This window comes from Monodelphis domestica, chromosome 1 (genome assembly GCF_027887165.1).
Source record: "Monodelphis domestica isolate mMonDom1 chromosome 1, mMonDom1.pri, whole genome shotgun sequence".
Classification (NCBI taxonomy): domain Eukaryota; kingdom Metazoa; phylum Chordata; class Mammalia; order Didelphimorphia; family Didelphidae; genus Monodelphis; species Monodelphis domestica.
The window spans coordinates 95,989,437-96,006,705 of NC_077227.1; the positions used below are offsets into that span (position 1 = coordinate 95,989,437).

At 33.8% G+C, this 17,269-nt stretch overlaps 1 protein-coding gene across 1 annotated transcript in view; it reads left to right on the plus strand.

Moving 5' to 3' along the window:
* The window catches only part of RAB11FIP2 (RAB11 family interacting protein 2), an 84,621-nt gene extending 79,552 nt beyond the window's left edge, over positions 1-5,069 (plus strand). Inside the window, exon 6 of the mRNA XM_001377114.5 lies at positions 746-5,069. Coding sequence (XP_001377151.2) covers positions 746-973 — 228 coding nt within the window. The 3' untranslated portion in view covers positions 974-5,069. The remainder of the gene's footprint in view (positions 1-745) is intronic.
* The last annotated feature ends 12,200 nt before the right edge of the window (positions 5,070-17,269 follow it).

A 17,269-nucleotide genomic window follows, 5' to 3' on the forward strand; every position in this document is an offset into this window, starting at 1 on the left:
GATCATTGGTTTCTGTTTTGACTCCAAAATTCTATAGGGTTTTGTGATTTTCTAATCACAAGTGTATATTGCTATTTTTAACATATATATTTAGTACTTCTAATGTGGTAGATATCATCCATATGTGGGGTCTATACCTTTTGTTACATTCTAAAGCAGGATCTTAAATTACAAGTACTGTTTGTATCTTGTAACTAAAAAGGAATGAGAGTGCTATCTATAAGCCATTTATGAAAATGTTATCACTTTTTGGAGAAGCTATCTATATCACAAGTAGAGATACCTCAGGGATAAACTAATCACTCTTTAGCATTTCATTCTTTTAAAATTTCTTCCTGTAAAATTATTTAGTAGCTTTAATGCCAGTACTATGTTTCCATTGAATAGACCTTCCTAATCATGAGACATTTGTAATTCGTCATGGGATATCTGCCCATTGACAGAAACAAAATTCATTTTTAAAAACAGCATATTGGCCAGATTGAAATTTAATAGGTATCATCATTTTTCATGCAGATTTTAACTAGAGATTTGGTTAAGCAAATATATACTGGTGCTTTTTTTTTTTTGTAAGAACAGTAGTACAAAATAAACATTTTTCTATTTCAGGATTGATTGACAGGCATTCATTCCCATTCCTCCTTTGTCTTCCCACCATATCTTGATTCCCAAAGCCTTTGTTTGGACCTTATTGCTTACCTATGTCATAACATCTAATAAAACTAGTATTTTTATCCTGTTCCAGGATAGCAATCCTTTTGATGCCACTGCAGGGTATCGAAGTCTTACCTATGAAGAAGTAATACAAGAACTTGTGAAACACAAAGAACTACTTAAAAGGAAAGACACTCATATCCGTGAACTTGAGGACTACATTGACAATCTTCTTGTAAGAGTAATGGAAGAAACTCCAAGTATTCTCAGAGTGCCATATGAACCTTCAAGAAAAGCTGGCAAATTTTCCAAGAGTTAATAAGCCAATAATACTGCATTTTGTACTTTTAAAAATGCTAGTTGAAGATACTGCACAACAGGTTTAATTTTTTTGTTAACTTTTCAAAAATCATTTTAAATTTAAATATTCTTGGGGATTGCCAAAAAGTGTTATCTGTGAAGTGAGCCAAATAATTTTAAAATTTTAAAGTAAAAAAGGATAGCATCTCTAGGGTGTGGAACTTTTCCCTGGGTATAAATTAGACCTTCTAACCCTACTTCCTTACTTCCTGATTAATCCATAGGCATGAACGTTTACTTTAGTAAATATTCATCTTCCAAAATGTCTGTCTATTGGTGAGATTTTTTTTATTATTCAGATCTTGCCCTCTGGAATGTGATAACATTTTTTGATTTTTCAGAATTCAATTTGAGGGTAATATGTAGTCACAGAACTACTTTTACATATATGTACCACTAAGCTTTTTATATTTGTAATTGGTACTTTTTAAGGCTCATTTCCCATGTCCTTTATTTGGTTGTGTGAATGTGTTTTATTTATTGGTGCAAAATAAATGAATTTTTATTAGTATTAGTGTTTATGCAGAGGCTGTTTTAAATGAATGCAAACCATGTGAGATACTTGGTTTGAGAGTGAACTGCAATGTAATTTAATACTCTGATATCCATTCCTGATACTCATTGGAAGTAATGACCCCAAAGTTGTAGAAAGAGTGTCATATAGAAGTAGTTTTGAGAATATTTTAGGACATTTCAACTTCAAGATGTTAGTTATTTGTTGGAACTCTTTTTTATCCTAAAATTTAGGATTTGTATATAAACTAAAGTTGGTAATGAAAAATATGTGGAAGGTTTTTTTTTTGGTAAAGATATTGCATGCCTTTACAATATGAATAAATTGTTAAAAAGAAAAATGTCAGGTTTCAAAGAAAATTGGAGGAATAGGAAAGATGTAGTCAAATACTTGAAGAATTTATAATAGTAGGACACAAGATGTTTAGAAATGGGCTCTGTTGTAAGAATATCGACAAAAGCAAAATACATTTTAAACATTAAGAGTTTCAGGTTGTGTAATTTTAAACCTTAAACCTAAAAAAAGACTAGATCAAGGGATTGTGAGTTTTTAGTGCATGTCTTTACTCAAAGAATAATATATGCTTCAATTTCTTGAAGGTTCTTCAATTAGTAAGGTGATTTTTTTTTCTGATAAATTTTTTACCCCTCTAGAAAGCATGTTTAGTTACTTCTATAGGGCATTTTTTGATATTGTGAAATGCATGTGAAATTATCCCATCATTTCAAATGGAAATGCCGTGGTAAAAGAAAAAAAAATTTGTTTTGTTTATAATTTACCCTTCAGCGACTTTAAAGGAATTAATACAGTGATAAATTAAGAAAAGAAGCTTTGTCTTCCTAATGTTAAGAAGTTCATTTCAGTTTGGGAAATGTCTTCTGCACCCTCTTGTCCCTGTTCTTTAATTATCTTTGTAATTTTTCTGACACAGCTCAACTTCACAAAAATATATATAATAAAGTTGATGTGATTCATTAAAGAAGCAGGATAAATGACTTCTTTTTAATAGTACAGTATTTAGAATTACTTTTTTGATCATTTTCATATTTGGGGTCAGAGGATATTGAGTGTACTTATCTAAAGGATCTGGTCCTTTATTCACAGTATTTACTTATTTCTCCTAAGAGAATATCATTTTAAAATTCTGAAGTAATTTTCCTAAGTATTGTTTAGTTCATTTTCTAAAATTAGGAAAATAGAAATTGGAAATTGTTATTGCCAGTTTTTTTTCCAACTTACTATGTTTAGTGTTTAGTATCTACAGTGAATATACCTCAAATACCATTGTGTGATTTTTCATTTTAAATTTGAGATCTTGAAAAAAATATTTTTCAATCTGGTGCCAAAGGTTATGGTTTGTAACAATATGATCCACTTAGATTTAAAAAAGCATTTCTTAAATCTTTTTTTTAAAAGATCAAAATATAAAGTTGGGAATTGCTAATTTTTCCCATGAAGATTCTTAGATATTTTAGTGTACTCTGGCCAAATATACTTTCATATAAATATTTATTTTTGTCAGGGGTACCTACATATTTCATATTAATAAATATGATACAATCAAATATACTTTAAAGGAGAAGATAATTCCATGCATAAAGAATCAAGAAACAATAATGCAAAATCAATAAGCTGTTCATTTTCCTTTTAAGCCAAAATGAGTATTATATTAAAACTTCATTTTAGTTGCACTTAGTTCCACCTGAAACAATTTCAAATTATTAGTTACCATCACTTAAACATAACTTAGAGCTGAATGTTGTTTTCATTATAATTACATTATAATCAATGTAATTAAAAGAAGGAAAAAATTTCTCTTCACATTTTGTTTACAAATAGCAAATATCTTTAATCTAGCCTTGGTTGAAAGTAGAAACAAAACTGTCTTCAATTTCTAGACACTTGATTATGCCTTTTTTTTTTTAGGTTAGTAGTTTAGAAATGAGGGTAAAATTCATGAGTTTATTAATAGAAAGTATGATACTTGTATAAACACTTTTTTTCTTCTTTGGGCTGAAACACATCTATATTCTCAAAAGTTTTTAATTGATCTTTTAATCATAAAACCATTTATATAGTATATCTCAAAAGTGTTAAAAGCTGAGAAACTTTTATTGTATAAATTTAGAAATTCAATTTTATAAAATCACTTCTATGTGTACACATTTCATTTCAGTATTAATGATGATAATAATGAAAATACTTGCCTAGAAGTGATTCTTTTAACTCTTATTAATGGGACAAATTCCAGGGTCTTATCTTAGAATTTTAAAAAATATGGTAACTTATTACGAATTTGTGAAGAATGTATAACATTTAGATATTACTTTTTGCTGCTATATTTTATATTGAGCTTTTTTGAGGTCATCTTTGCATGCATGAATGAATGTAGCATTCATTATCCATAGATTATCCATAACTACATCTATTGCTTTTGGCTGAAAATCAAACTCTCATTGTAATTTTCCATCTGTGAAAATGTTGCCTTGTTCTAGAAAAGGTTTCTTGAATGGAAACCTAAGTAAAACTAAGTTCATCAGTGAATGACATGCTTTTTTCACATGTACTTCCTCCCTTAATTCCCTAAAGGAAAGTGCATTTTCTTTAACTTGGAGAATCTTAAAAGAAACAAGAACTGCTCTCTTTAATATATCTACAGTAACTTGTACCAGAGGTTTTATTTTCTTCTACACATTTTAAGAAAGAGCCAGTCTTGGATTTGTAAATCACACTGAAACTTTTTGATGTTCATGTACTCATACATCTTGTGGATATGCTAGGTGTAACTTGTGTATGTTAAAATGAACTTTAAAAGCATGTTGATTCACTTACTCTCTTTGAAGTAAGAGGTGAAGGATTATGGCATTGCAAGTTCATGATACTAGATTTAAAAGTCTGTCAGCACTTCCATTGTAAACTCCATTTTAATGGATTTATAACTTTAATAATCCAGATGTAATCATTGGAAGTATTTAATATGCAATAGATAGCACCTTAACTAATCTGCATATGAAGGGTTTTCACATGCATTTATTAAGAAGTGTAGAAGCTCTTCAAGCATTAAACTAGAGTTGACATCATTTATTTCATTTGTTTTCTATGTCAAAGAATTCACTCTTATGTGGAATTGAAATCTGTTACAAATAATACATTTGGGCTTATTCATGTAGAACCTTCCAGATGTTTTGTATTTTGAAGTATGAAAAGTTGCTGCAGATCCTAGAATGTTGTGTATATTTAGCAGGTATGCAAAAGATATAAACATTATTTATAACAGAAGAGAAAATACTTGTCTTATTAAAAATACTGTAGTAACTTATACACATTTTTGAAGGTACAAAACTCATAAGTATATTTAAATATTGTATAATGTGACACCTATCCAATTTGTGTAATTTGATGCATGAAGGATCAGAATTTTTATATTAAAATAAGCATTGATTTATTATAGTTGATTAAAGTGTGTAATCTTAATATAATTGTCTATAATTTTATTTACCAATGCATGTCTAAAATATTAATAAATTACCAAAGTACATCACAATAGCTTTTTTCTTTTAGTTTACACACATTTGTGACTTACTGTGTTTGTGTGAAGTATTTTAATTTGACATCTTCTGTTAGAACTTGGATAAATAAGTTTAAAAGCATTTGAATAGCATTTAGAGAATAGTAAATGAATCATTTACAGATTTCCTTTGCAGTAGTGTGCATAATCCTTTAGATACTTCTGTTTGGATAAAATATTTTTCTTCCTACATTAGTGTAGAAATACAGATTCAACAGAAGTTACATATATATATATATATATATATATATATATATATATATATTCAAACCGTGAATAATCAAAAAGTTAAATTCACACAGGTTAAAATACCATATTTTAGACTTTTCATAGGATCATAGATTTAGAGTAATGCTGGACCTTGGAGACCATTGAGTCAAACCCTCTGAAAAAACTGAGGCTGAGAAAGGTGAAATGAATTGTCATAATCAGATTTGAACTTAGGTCTTCCTGTCTCTAAGCTATCTCTAAATTTGAAAAATTAGGTAGCAAATGAAAGTACCTTGAATAATTGAGTTGAAAAGACCTGAAAAGTTGTCCATTATACTACCTTACCTTATATAGCAAGTTGCAGTTTAGAGTGTTCTAATTTATATGGTACTCTAAACTACTCAAATCTTGAAATTCATTTGCTCCATTAAAAAAATAATAATAAAGAGTACTACCAAGTTTGCTTCTGAACTTTTAGAGTATGATGAAAGGAAAAAAAATAATCATAGATTATTCAGGGGGAAATTATGTAGAAAAAGATAATATAAAATCATAACCTCCCCCCAAACTAAAAATGTACAAATTCCCATATTCGGTTTTATTATTCCTTTATTGTTGAGGTCACCACTATCATCCCATTCACCTAGGCTGGTTCCGTAGAGATTGTATTCAGGCAGTTGCCAAGGGCTGTCTATAGATTCTTGTCTTTGCCACATTCCTTCCCTTCTTCTGACACTTCTTTCTTCTGACACTGCCACCAGTTTCTGTAGGCTTCCATTACCTCATTCTGGGATTGTTGCAATAGCCTTCTAGTTGGTCTCCTGCTTCAAGTTTCTTCCCCACTCCTCTCTCATCCTCTCAGCTTTCAAATTGATCTTGCCAAAGTATAGTTCTGGCCATTTTACCCTCCACCCCCCACTCAGTAAACCCTAATGGCCCCTGCTGCCCCAGAATTAGATGTAAAATCCTTATTTTGGCTTTTAAAGACCTTTATAACCTTTATAAGACCCCTCCTGTTTTTCAAGTATTCTTATACCTTATTCTCCTCCAGGGATTTTGCTATCCAGTAACACTGACCTTATTTATTGCTTTACATAAGCCATTCCATTTCCCAGTCCACACATTTTGACTAGTTGTCCCCCAAAGGCCAGAATCTTCTCCCTCATCTCCATTTCTGACTTCTTTCAAGCTAAAATCCTCCTTTTTCTAAGAAGTGTTCCCATCTAACTCAATACTAGTGCCTTTCCCCAGAAATAATTTATTCTGTCTATAATTTACATGTTGTGATTTTCATGTGGTTTCATAGTTAGACTGTGAGCTACTTTAGAGCAGGGATTATCATTTGCCTTATATTCCTCTCGTTTAGCATAATTCACCTAGGTGCTTAACAAATGACTATTAAGTATTGCTTATTAAGTATCTCTTAAAGAAATTGCCATTTTAAAGTTCCTAAAGCAATTTGGCTGAATCTTTGAAATCTTTTGTGTTACTCAGGAATTTATTTTTATTAGGCTCAAAATTCCTAATACAAATTGTGGTCTTATCTTCTTGGCAAATACCAAGCCATTTTTATTATTGTATTTGGGCCCTTAATCTTAAGATTGCCTTGAATGAAGCCTTTCTATCGTCCAGCATATAAACTCTAATAAATGACTGCCAATGTGAGTGTAAGCATTCATTTTTCCCTGCCCAACCATGCTTTATATATCTCCCTAGTTGTTATCCTGCCTTTTCTCCATGTCTCTTGTAGACTGTTATGGAGCTGATCCACTTGCTTCTCTAGATCGAATTTATTTCAGGTGAACACTGAGGTAAGTAGAAGAGTCTTTTAGTAAACATTAGGTGGCACAGTAGACAGAATACCAACCTAAAGCAAGAAAGACTCCTCTTTGTTCAAAGCAGGCCTCAGACTCCAAGTCACTTAACCCTGATTATCTCAGTTTCTTTACCTCTAAAATGGGCTGGAGAAGGAAATGGCAAAGTATTCCAAAATCTTTACCCAAGAAAACCCCAAATGGAGTCCCAAAGAGTGGGACATGATTGAAACGACTGAGCAACAACAAAGGACCCTGTGCTAGGTGCTAGAGATATTACTTTCAGTGAGGCTGTGGAATGAACTGAGGCAGCCTAACAACAAAAATCTCACCCCTGGTACTTTTTCCCATGACTTCAAGATGAGGATGTTACCTATACTATCTATTTCACAGGGTAGCTAGGCATGCACTGGAAAGAGCGTCAGACCCAGAGTCAGGAAGATCTGAGTTTGAATCCAACCTCACAACTTACTAGCACCATCGTGTAACTCTGTCTTGGTTTCTTCTTTTGTAAAACATGCTGGAGGAAAAAAAAATGGTAAACCACTCTAAGATATATTTGCCAAGAAAAGTAGTGAAATGGTTGAACAGCAACAACCTGCTTCACCAAATAACATTTAAATGTGAGATTCTCTTTTTATTAATGGCAAATGACAACGATCCTGTGTCTTTTCATCCTTTTATTTTTGTCTGTGATTTTCCAAAGATCTTTCAGAGAAGTTCTACCCATTCTTGAAAGACTTTCTGGATAACAGAGTAACATTTGTATAGTTCTTTTGTTATCTCTCACTTGCTAAATGGCCTGTCCACTTTTTTAAAAAATCTATTTCCTATATGTTTTATGCCACTTCTTTTCAACCCATCAGTCTTATGTTACTTCCTACTTAAAGGCCACCATATGTCTCTCCATTGCCTTTTGAGTTCCAGAATCTGAATTGGATTTATTGGAATTTCTCTTCAAAATTCATTTTCTAACATTTACTATTTTCTCCAGATTAAGCTTAATCCCTTCACTTTTCTCTAATTTCTCTTAGAAGTTAAACATTGCATGGCTAGAGAAAAGTGAAAGAATTGAAAGGAGAAGGAATTGTGGAAAAGACCAGAGATTGACTTTGGAGAGGAGAAATTTGGGAAAATTTAAGGACTATAGATCAATGACCTAAGGAAGGACCTAAAGGAAGTGGAAGAAGATGAAGGAGAAAAAAAAAGGGGTAACTGGTAAGGCAAGATTAGTGGAAGAAATAGGTCTTAGGAGTAACTCAGTTAAGAAAATAAGAATTTAGCAGTGACTTACATTGGGTTGCATTTTTTTTTTGGCAAGGCTAAAATGTAAACTTTTCTCCTACAAGATGAGGTAATGGGTTTTGAAAAATATCATCTAAGTAATTATTGAATAAATGCTTTTCTAAAAGAGAAATGGGAATGATAATCTAAAGGAGAAAGGCACCCTTGCATCTGAAGGTTAAATGATATGAGTGACAGCCCAAGGAGAAAAGGAAAGACCACTGAACTTGCAACTAAAATTAATATAATAAATTTGAGGTTCTTTTCTGAAGAGGACAAAGTTGGCTGACATAGGGGCTATTTTGCCCTCTGGGGAAAGCAAAATAGTTCCATAGACCTTGTTGGGGAAAAGGTCATCTGGTAGGATTCAGCCAAAATGGAATAATGTTTGGTACTTGCTAGGAGTACTGAGGCAGCTGTTTGTCAAATTAATAACAGTAAAGAGACTTTATTGCCTTGCTAAGACATAGATTCAAGGGGTGACAGATTTCGTCAGAAAGAATTCTAATGATGTGGACACAAATGATTCTGCCAAAATGACCCTAAAACATTGCCTAGGATTCTTCAAGAAGCTGATGACCATAGGGTGGTGTTTTCCTCCATGTTTCCTATTGAGGGACTGCAGAAAAGAAACATAGATCTGGAGAGCAAACAACCATCTGAAAAGATAATTAAAAATAACATTTTTGATATCTGGACTACAACTTTAAATATAGAAATTCTAGTTAACTAGCTGGTGATAAATCATACCTAAGAAGCTGGTAAGATACTATTTTCTTGGAATTTTGAAAATCTAATTAAAAGGTCTTTAAGTTAGAGAGCATAGGGAGTAGCTACAGTATGGAAGAAAGAATGACTTTTGAGACATCCAAAAGTTCAGAGGATATAATTTGAAAAAAGGAACAAGTAGTAAAATCTATGGCCATGAATGTTGAAAGCTGAATGCATTTATGTTAGTAGTAAGATGATGCAAATGTCATAATGCAGTGAGGCAAATTTTATCAGTGAAGAATCATTGACATTTGGTCAAATAAGACACATGACTGAAATTTTATGGAGGGGTCAAGAGAAATAGCACAGATAAAAAGGAGATAGCCACAATACTGTATATTGAAAAGAAATCCAGAGACCAGAGAGGGAAAAAAAGCATAACAGAGAACATTTAAGTGAAACTTGGTAAAAGTAGAATAAAATGATTTTGCTGCCTGGGTATACTATAGGACCCCTAAATAGAAAAAGGTAGTAGGTTTCAGTAACAGTACCCAAACCTGGTGCAGAAGTGATGGGAGACTTCATTTGTCCAAACATCTCATGGAACTTTTTCTTTTTTTTTAAACCATTACCTTCTGTCTTAGAATCAACGCTAAGTATAGGTTTCATGGCAGAAGGGTGGTAAAGGCTAGGCAATAGGGGTTAAATGATTCATCCAAGGTGAGACAGCTAGGAAGTGTCTGAGGCCAGATTTGAATCTACAACCTCTAGTCTCTAGGTCTGACTATCCACTGAGCCACCTACATGCCCTTATGTATTGGAACTTTCGCCAAAAGCAAAATGCTTACTAGTTTTTAATTGCCTAAGTAACACATCCTTCAAAATAGGTGGGAAAACTCCAAAGGGGAAATTACATTATGAGTATATTCTCACCCAAAAGTTTAGTGGGAGTTGGTTAGTATAGTAGGATGGATGGTAACTGGGTCAGGAAGTGGTCACTCCTTAGCGTGTTTGTCTGAAGAGAATAAAGCCAGAAAGTTTGGTATTCATCCTAGATTTCTGGGGAACAGTTTTTGAAGAGTTCCGAGGAAGGATTGGTGGAATCTTTAATTGACATTCTTTAGGGTAGGATCAGAAGCTTTCAAGAATGAAATTTTGAAGGTACATTTTTTAGATGAGGAAAAATGTTATTTGCAGAGTTGGATATGGATGCACAGAAAACCTATCCACTTAGATTTTTTAAAAGATACATATTGAAGCAAGAGCACTTCACAGGGTGAATACAAATGTGGGGCACTCTATGTGAGGCCGGTGTCAAGATTTCTAAAGTTGAGAATGAGCTGAAGCTGGTGAATAGAATTAAAGGATCCACTCTCCAAGGTAGAAGTGACAGTAATAATTGATAGAAATTTTCCCTGCTTTGATCTTGTTTTGGCTCTAGATGGTTTTTGTTTGGTTGGTTTTTTTCCCTGAAAAAGAGACTGCCCTAGGTAAGTAAGTAAGGAGATAAGAGCACCTAGTTGCCCTTTCAGGTCACCTGACCCAGCTGAACTCTATTCTGAAGTCCTAACATAACAGGCAGTTGTGATTGCTGAGTTACTATCAGGACTATTTGAAAAATCATGGGGAAAAGGAGAGATCCTGAAAGATTGAAGAATGAAAGGGTAGTTGTTTCCATTTTTAAAGAAGTAGGTGGGAGGTTAGAATTTATAAACTCTAGATCCACAAGTTCAATTTTAATTTCTGGCAAAAAAAAATGATAAAAACAGGTTTTTAAAGAGAGGGTTAGTAAATATGTAGAAGAGAAACCTGCAAATTAGCCAGCAAGCGTGATTTCATCATCAAGAACAGATCACATGAGAATGGCACTTCTTATATATATTTGTACACATATATATAATGGCAAATAGGCAAATCAGGGACTGCTGCAAATATAATTTGTGTAGATTTTGGTAAAGCACTTTTGATAAAGCCTTTGGTTTTTGCGTTTGTACTCATGTGGATGTATATGAACTCAAAGGTAGTACAATTTAATGTATTACATTTAGAATGTAAGCTCCGGGAGAGTAAGGAATGCTTATTGTTTCTGTATCCCCAATACCACATGAAAAGCCAAGACACAATAAATTTTTATTGAATGAACGAACAGTTTGTTGTCAATTTAGTTGAATGTTCCAGGGATCTGGGATAGACTCTGTGATATGCTGATTAAATTTTTGTTATTAGACATTTATTAAGCATCTCAGTGGTCCCAGAAGGTTGAGAATACAAAGGCAAATCAGTGGCTACTGATTTGGGGGAAAACAGCATATCCATGGATAGGGAGACTGTCTGGACCAGTGGAAATACCTCTAGATATACAGAGGACCTAGATTTGAACCCTAGCTCTACTGCCATTTACCACCTGTATGATCTTCAGCAAATCATTCTCACTGGGCCTCAATGTCTTTATCTCTAAAACATTATATTGGACAAGATGACCTCTGGGACCTCTTCTAGTTTTAAACAATTCTATGATGCTAAACAAATGCCAAAAAAAAAAGATGCAAAGTAAATAGAAAGTGCTTTTGGTGGGAAACACCAGCTATTAGGAGGAGGGCTTCGAAAGGCTTACTGTAGGAAGAACTGACCTTTGGGAAAAACAAGGGATTCTGTGAGGGCCAGTGAGGAAGAGGTGTTTTCCAGACACTTAGGGGGCACTTTAGGAAAATCACTTTGGAATTTATATGGAGGATGGATTGGAAATAGGAGAAACTTGAGATAGAGAACACATTAGGAAGCTCTTAGGATAATCTAGGTGAGAGGGGACAAGGTCCAAAAATAGAGAGGTGGCCACGTGGTTAGAGAAGATGACAAATGTGAGAGGTTTGTGGTATAAACAGCCACTTTGACAGCTGATTGACTAGATGGGATGATGAGGAGTCAAGGATAAGGTTGAGTTTTCAAACATGGGAAACTTGACTTGAGAAAGCTTGATTGATTCCCTGACTCAGCTTTTCCTACTAAAGTCTATTTTCCTCTAAACTGTCAACTTACACATTCTAAAGTTCAGGTCTGACCATATTGTCTGAACTTAGTAAATCCCAGGGGTTCCTTATTTTCTGAAGATCAACTATCTTCACTCTGGCTTCTAAAGGCTTTCTTAATCAACCCTTCCTACCTTATTCTGAATAGTGAGAATACTATTGTTGCAAGATGGCAGCTTGTTAGGGCTTGGAGGAGTCCAGATGCCCACAAAAACTCCAGTTAAGCTCTAAAAATAAATAAATAAATGCACCAGAGGAACTATGTTAAAATCAAAGACAACTAGCTATAGATCTTTCCACTTAGGTTAACAGAGAATGGATACAAATTGAGATAGTTGCAAGGTGACATGTGAAACAGCCAGATCCAACAACAGAAGACAAGACCAGAATGGGAACCAAATGGGATGGCCCAAGAGCCCTAGCCAAAGAAATAGAGCCAGACTGGAGTCCAAGTAGCCCATGGCCGTCTAAAACATAGCGAAAGACAATAAATGGAAACTCTTGCCTAGGACCTACTCCTACACACTACCCTTGTTATCCATCAGGGCCTACATACCCTAACCAAGAATATGGAGAGGAATTTGGCCTAAGTCCAAGTCCCCAGTTCCGAATCATACTGGAATTGGTTGTTAGATATGTCTTGATTGAATCTTAGACTTGATTTATTTTGGAATGGGGTCAGCTGAAAGAATTGGGCCCCAAATCTCCAGTCCCTTTAGTCACACTTGTGGAAATCAGATCATGGCTTCCTTGTACCCATCTTTTGATACTCCACACGTCATTGCTATGACAACCTAGCCTTGCCCAAGGGGCAGATCGCTTAGTACTCCTTAAGAAGAATGGTTTTCCCAATGATGGCAAAGGCTATGGGGGTCTGACTCCTATTTACGATAAAGGAACTGTGTCTATTCACGTAAGCCCCTTTGATGCTATTCTGGGCAATTTCCCTTTTAGTCCAAGAGGATTTTAGATGTTGGGAAGTTGGGTGGCTGTGACTAATGTCTCCTTTTGACTGGAAGGAACAAAAGAAATCTGAAAGAAGCAGCAGAAGCCTCGCTCCTTGCTAGGGGCTAAGATAAAGAGTGCTTTGTGTCCACAGTGGTTTACCTTGGTTTAATCGGCCCTCCTCTGTGCACCCTCCTAGGTCTGACTGATGTAGTGAATGAGGCTACAGCCCTGGAATCAATCTCTCTGGGAGTCACCTGCAATGTAAATCTGAAGTATCTTACACGTTTGAGAGACTTAACCTTCAAAAACCTAGTGCTTTAGTGGGGGATTTATGTCTTCAGTTGGAGTTATCTTTTGTACTGGAGACGTGCGGAAGAGAAATAAACTGTTTAAGGAGAGAGAACAGAAGTTGAGGCCCAACATGAAGAAAGAGGAAGCCTCAGGCACGCTAGAAAGTGGTTTGGGGGAAATAGTAGCTTTTATACCTGATCTCCCGTTGTTTCACAAATAGAAATTGATGTATCGGTGTCAAATATTATTACTTAAAAAAATTATTTTCCCTTTCTTACTTGAAGAACTCTACAGAAGATAGATACTATCACTGGTAATCAGTTGGAATATTGACGAAACCAATTGTCTGATATTTATGCAGAATTTCTTTTGATCTTGGTTGCATCAATTGGGCTGAAAACTTGTTAGAAGACTAAATGGTAGTAGAGATTACGAAGATCAATAATTGCACCTTATGAAATACTATTATTTATTTATTTATTTTATAATATATAATATTATATAATATAATAAATAATTAATAAAATGTTTATTTAATAATATTATTACTATTATTGGGGTTATAACTTCAAATTGTTCCTCTGAATGATTGGACCTAAATACTATTTTTATTAGTATGATATACTATTGTATATTATTACTAATAATATGAGGTATTATTTATAAAGAGCTTAAGGTTTATAAAGCTTTTTATAAATACTGGTTCACATTATTTTCACAACAACCTTGGAAATTAGCTGCTATTATTATCCTGATTTTACCGATAAGGAAACTGAGGCAGACTTGCCCAAGGTTAAATAGCTGTTAAGTGTTTTAGGGTGAACTCAGATCTGTCTGACTCTGGGTCCCTAGGCTTTATAGTGTGCCACCTAACTGACTCAGAAACTATCAACAAGAGAATATTGTCATCAGGACATTCTGTATAATCCTTTTCTTCTGAAAGGCATATGTGAATATTTGATCTTTCTCAGATTATTGGATGGGAGGAATAGGAAGGTCTGAAGTTGTAGTTTCACAAAGGTTATAGCAGGACTCTTATTTCCTCCCTTGAAAGGATCATCAAAACTATTTGGAACAGGTTAAAAAGCAAATTAACATAGCGACATAGTTTTCAATAAACCTAAATTTACTGGAATAAGAATTCATTATTCAGTAAAAATAGCCAGTAAAACCAGAAAGTCATCTGGGAGAAAATAGTTTTAGACAACTCACCACATAGCATATTAAGTTCCTAAATACAAAAGGTCCTATTTCTTTAAAAACAAAAAAGGAAAAGCTACACTTTCCCCATCTATGGGTAGAGGAAGATTTCTTGCCTAAATAAGATGAAAAAAAATAGACACTTTTCATTCTATAAAATTTAAAAGTTTTTGAATAAATAAATCCAATGCAGTTAAAATGAGAAAAGTAGATAATATGGAAAAAAATTTTGAGGCAAGTCTCTAATTAAATCCTGATATCCAAAATGCATAAGAATTTATCATACACACATATACCCCACTCTGCAATAGACAAATGGTAATAGACTATGATCAAGCATCCCTTAAAAGAAAAAAAGGGAAATATAAATAAATAACCACATCAAACAATTCTTCAAATCAAAAGTATTATGACAAATGTAAACTATAACAACTTTGAAGTTCCTTTTCTAGTCAATCTTTTAAACAATCACATGGGTTGAAGGAAGGCCTGAGGATGGAGCTGTGAAATGGACCAACTATTCTGAGAAACAGTTTGAAGTTATATCTCCCAAATCATTAAGCTATATATATTATTTGCATCAGCTTTACCGTTTCTAGACATATATCCAAGAGATTTAAAAAAAAAAAGGGAAAGGACCAATATATACAAAAGCTTAGTATACCCTGTGTATGCTACGCTTTTTTTGTAGTAAAAAATTGGAAATAAAGCGAGTGACCATCAACTGGAGAATGGCTAAACATATTATGGTATATTAATAGAATGTAATATTGTACCATAAGAAATTATGGAAGAAATAGATTCACAGATTTCTGGCAACATTTAAATAAATGGGTGCTGAATGAGGTGAATAGAATTAGGGGAGTATGTAATACAATGACTACTATATTAAAAAAGGCCTGTGATAGATAAGAACAATGACCAATATAATGACCCATTGCAACTCTAGAAGAGTGAGGATAAATAAGTGCCCTATTGGACTAGAAGCACAAAATGAGGAATAAATACATCTCCAGACATGGTTAATGTATGGATTTATTTTTTATGACTACTCATTTGTAACAAAAGAGTTCATTTTAGGTGGGAGAAAGTTAGGGAGAATTCAGTGGATAGTGGCAATGATTCTAAGAAAGAAAGAAAAAGAACAGTATCAGTGGATCACTTTAGAAGAAGGGCAGCTAGGTAGTTTAGTAGAGGTGGGAGGTCCTGGGTTCAAATTTGGACTCAAAAACTTCTTAGTTTGTGTGACCCTGGGCAAATCTCCCAATTCCAATTGCCTAGCCCTTACCACTCACTCTTCTACCCTGGAACTAATACTTGGTATCAGTTCTAAGACAGATGGTAAGGGCTAATTTTTTTTTAAAAAAATGAGATCAGTGTTCTAGAAGCTTAAAGAGGGACAAAGACAATCATTGTCAGAAACTGCAGTGTTAAATTTGAAATAAACTTAAAAAAACAAATTTTATAGTTGAAATTCTCAATTTTATATAAAATAAATTTTTTTCTAATCTTTGTGTATGGAAATGCTCATATTTGCTGATTTTTTAAAAAAACTTCATAATAACACAAAGGAAAATTTTTGTCACTAGATCCAAGAAGAGATTGGGATCAACCCTGTTGTCAGGTTCATTAGAGCTTGAACTCAACTCTTCCTGACCTCCAGACTAGCTCTCTTCTTCTAAGCTAGGGCAGCTCTTAGTACCTTGTCATCTAGGTAATGCACATTTTATCATCCATTTTGTTTTAACAGGGCATAACCCAGTGGTAAGTACCCAGCTGTGCTGGCCATTGATGGTCACAGAGGAGTTGCATCTCAGAGGCCAAGAAGGTGGTTTTCATTTGACAGTGAGGTCTTCCAAATGCTCATAGTGGTGGATGACACTTGTGCTGCCTACATGCCCAGCTTCTTGAATAAGATCATCATCAATCAAGAGTCTCACCTAGGAAAACACAAGTATCATCCAGACTCTGTAATGCATATGGACCTTGTCCATCTATAAAGATAGAAAAACTGATATTGATATCTGTGTCTATATCTATATTAATTTCAAGCTTCTTTTAATGACTTCAGGCTAAACCCTCATATTTCTCTGTATGTTTTGCTTTTTTTAAATAACTTTTTATATTTTTGATTTTTATGTCACTAAAATTTCCTAATATATCCTTTCTCTGTCCTTTCCAGAGGGCCATCCTTTTTAAAAAAGAATTAAAAAAGAGTAAGAAAAGTTTGCTAAAACTGTCTAATATACAAAAAATCTGATATTTTATACAATATACCAAATCTCCAAACCCATAGTTCTCTGCCTTAGCAAAGATGTGTGGGTTTTTATTGCCATTCAATAAAAAATCCAGGAAGTAGCAAGGTGGCATAGTGGATAGTGCCCAGGACTCTAGAGTTACAAACACCTGAATTTAATTCCAAATCATATGCTTATCGGCTGAGTGACCCTGTAGCAGACCTTGTAACCAGCCTCAGTTTCCTCTTCTGCAAAATGGAGATAATAGTGCTGTCTACTTCATAGTTTTGTTGTGAGAATCAGATGGGATAATGAATATAAAGCACTTTACAAGTCTTAAAGTGATATATAAATATTAGCTATTATTTTCTTTGGAGCTGAGCTTCATCATTATAATTTTGCTCCTTTCAGATTTGCTATTGTTCTTTCCATTTATATTCTGTTCATTGTGA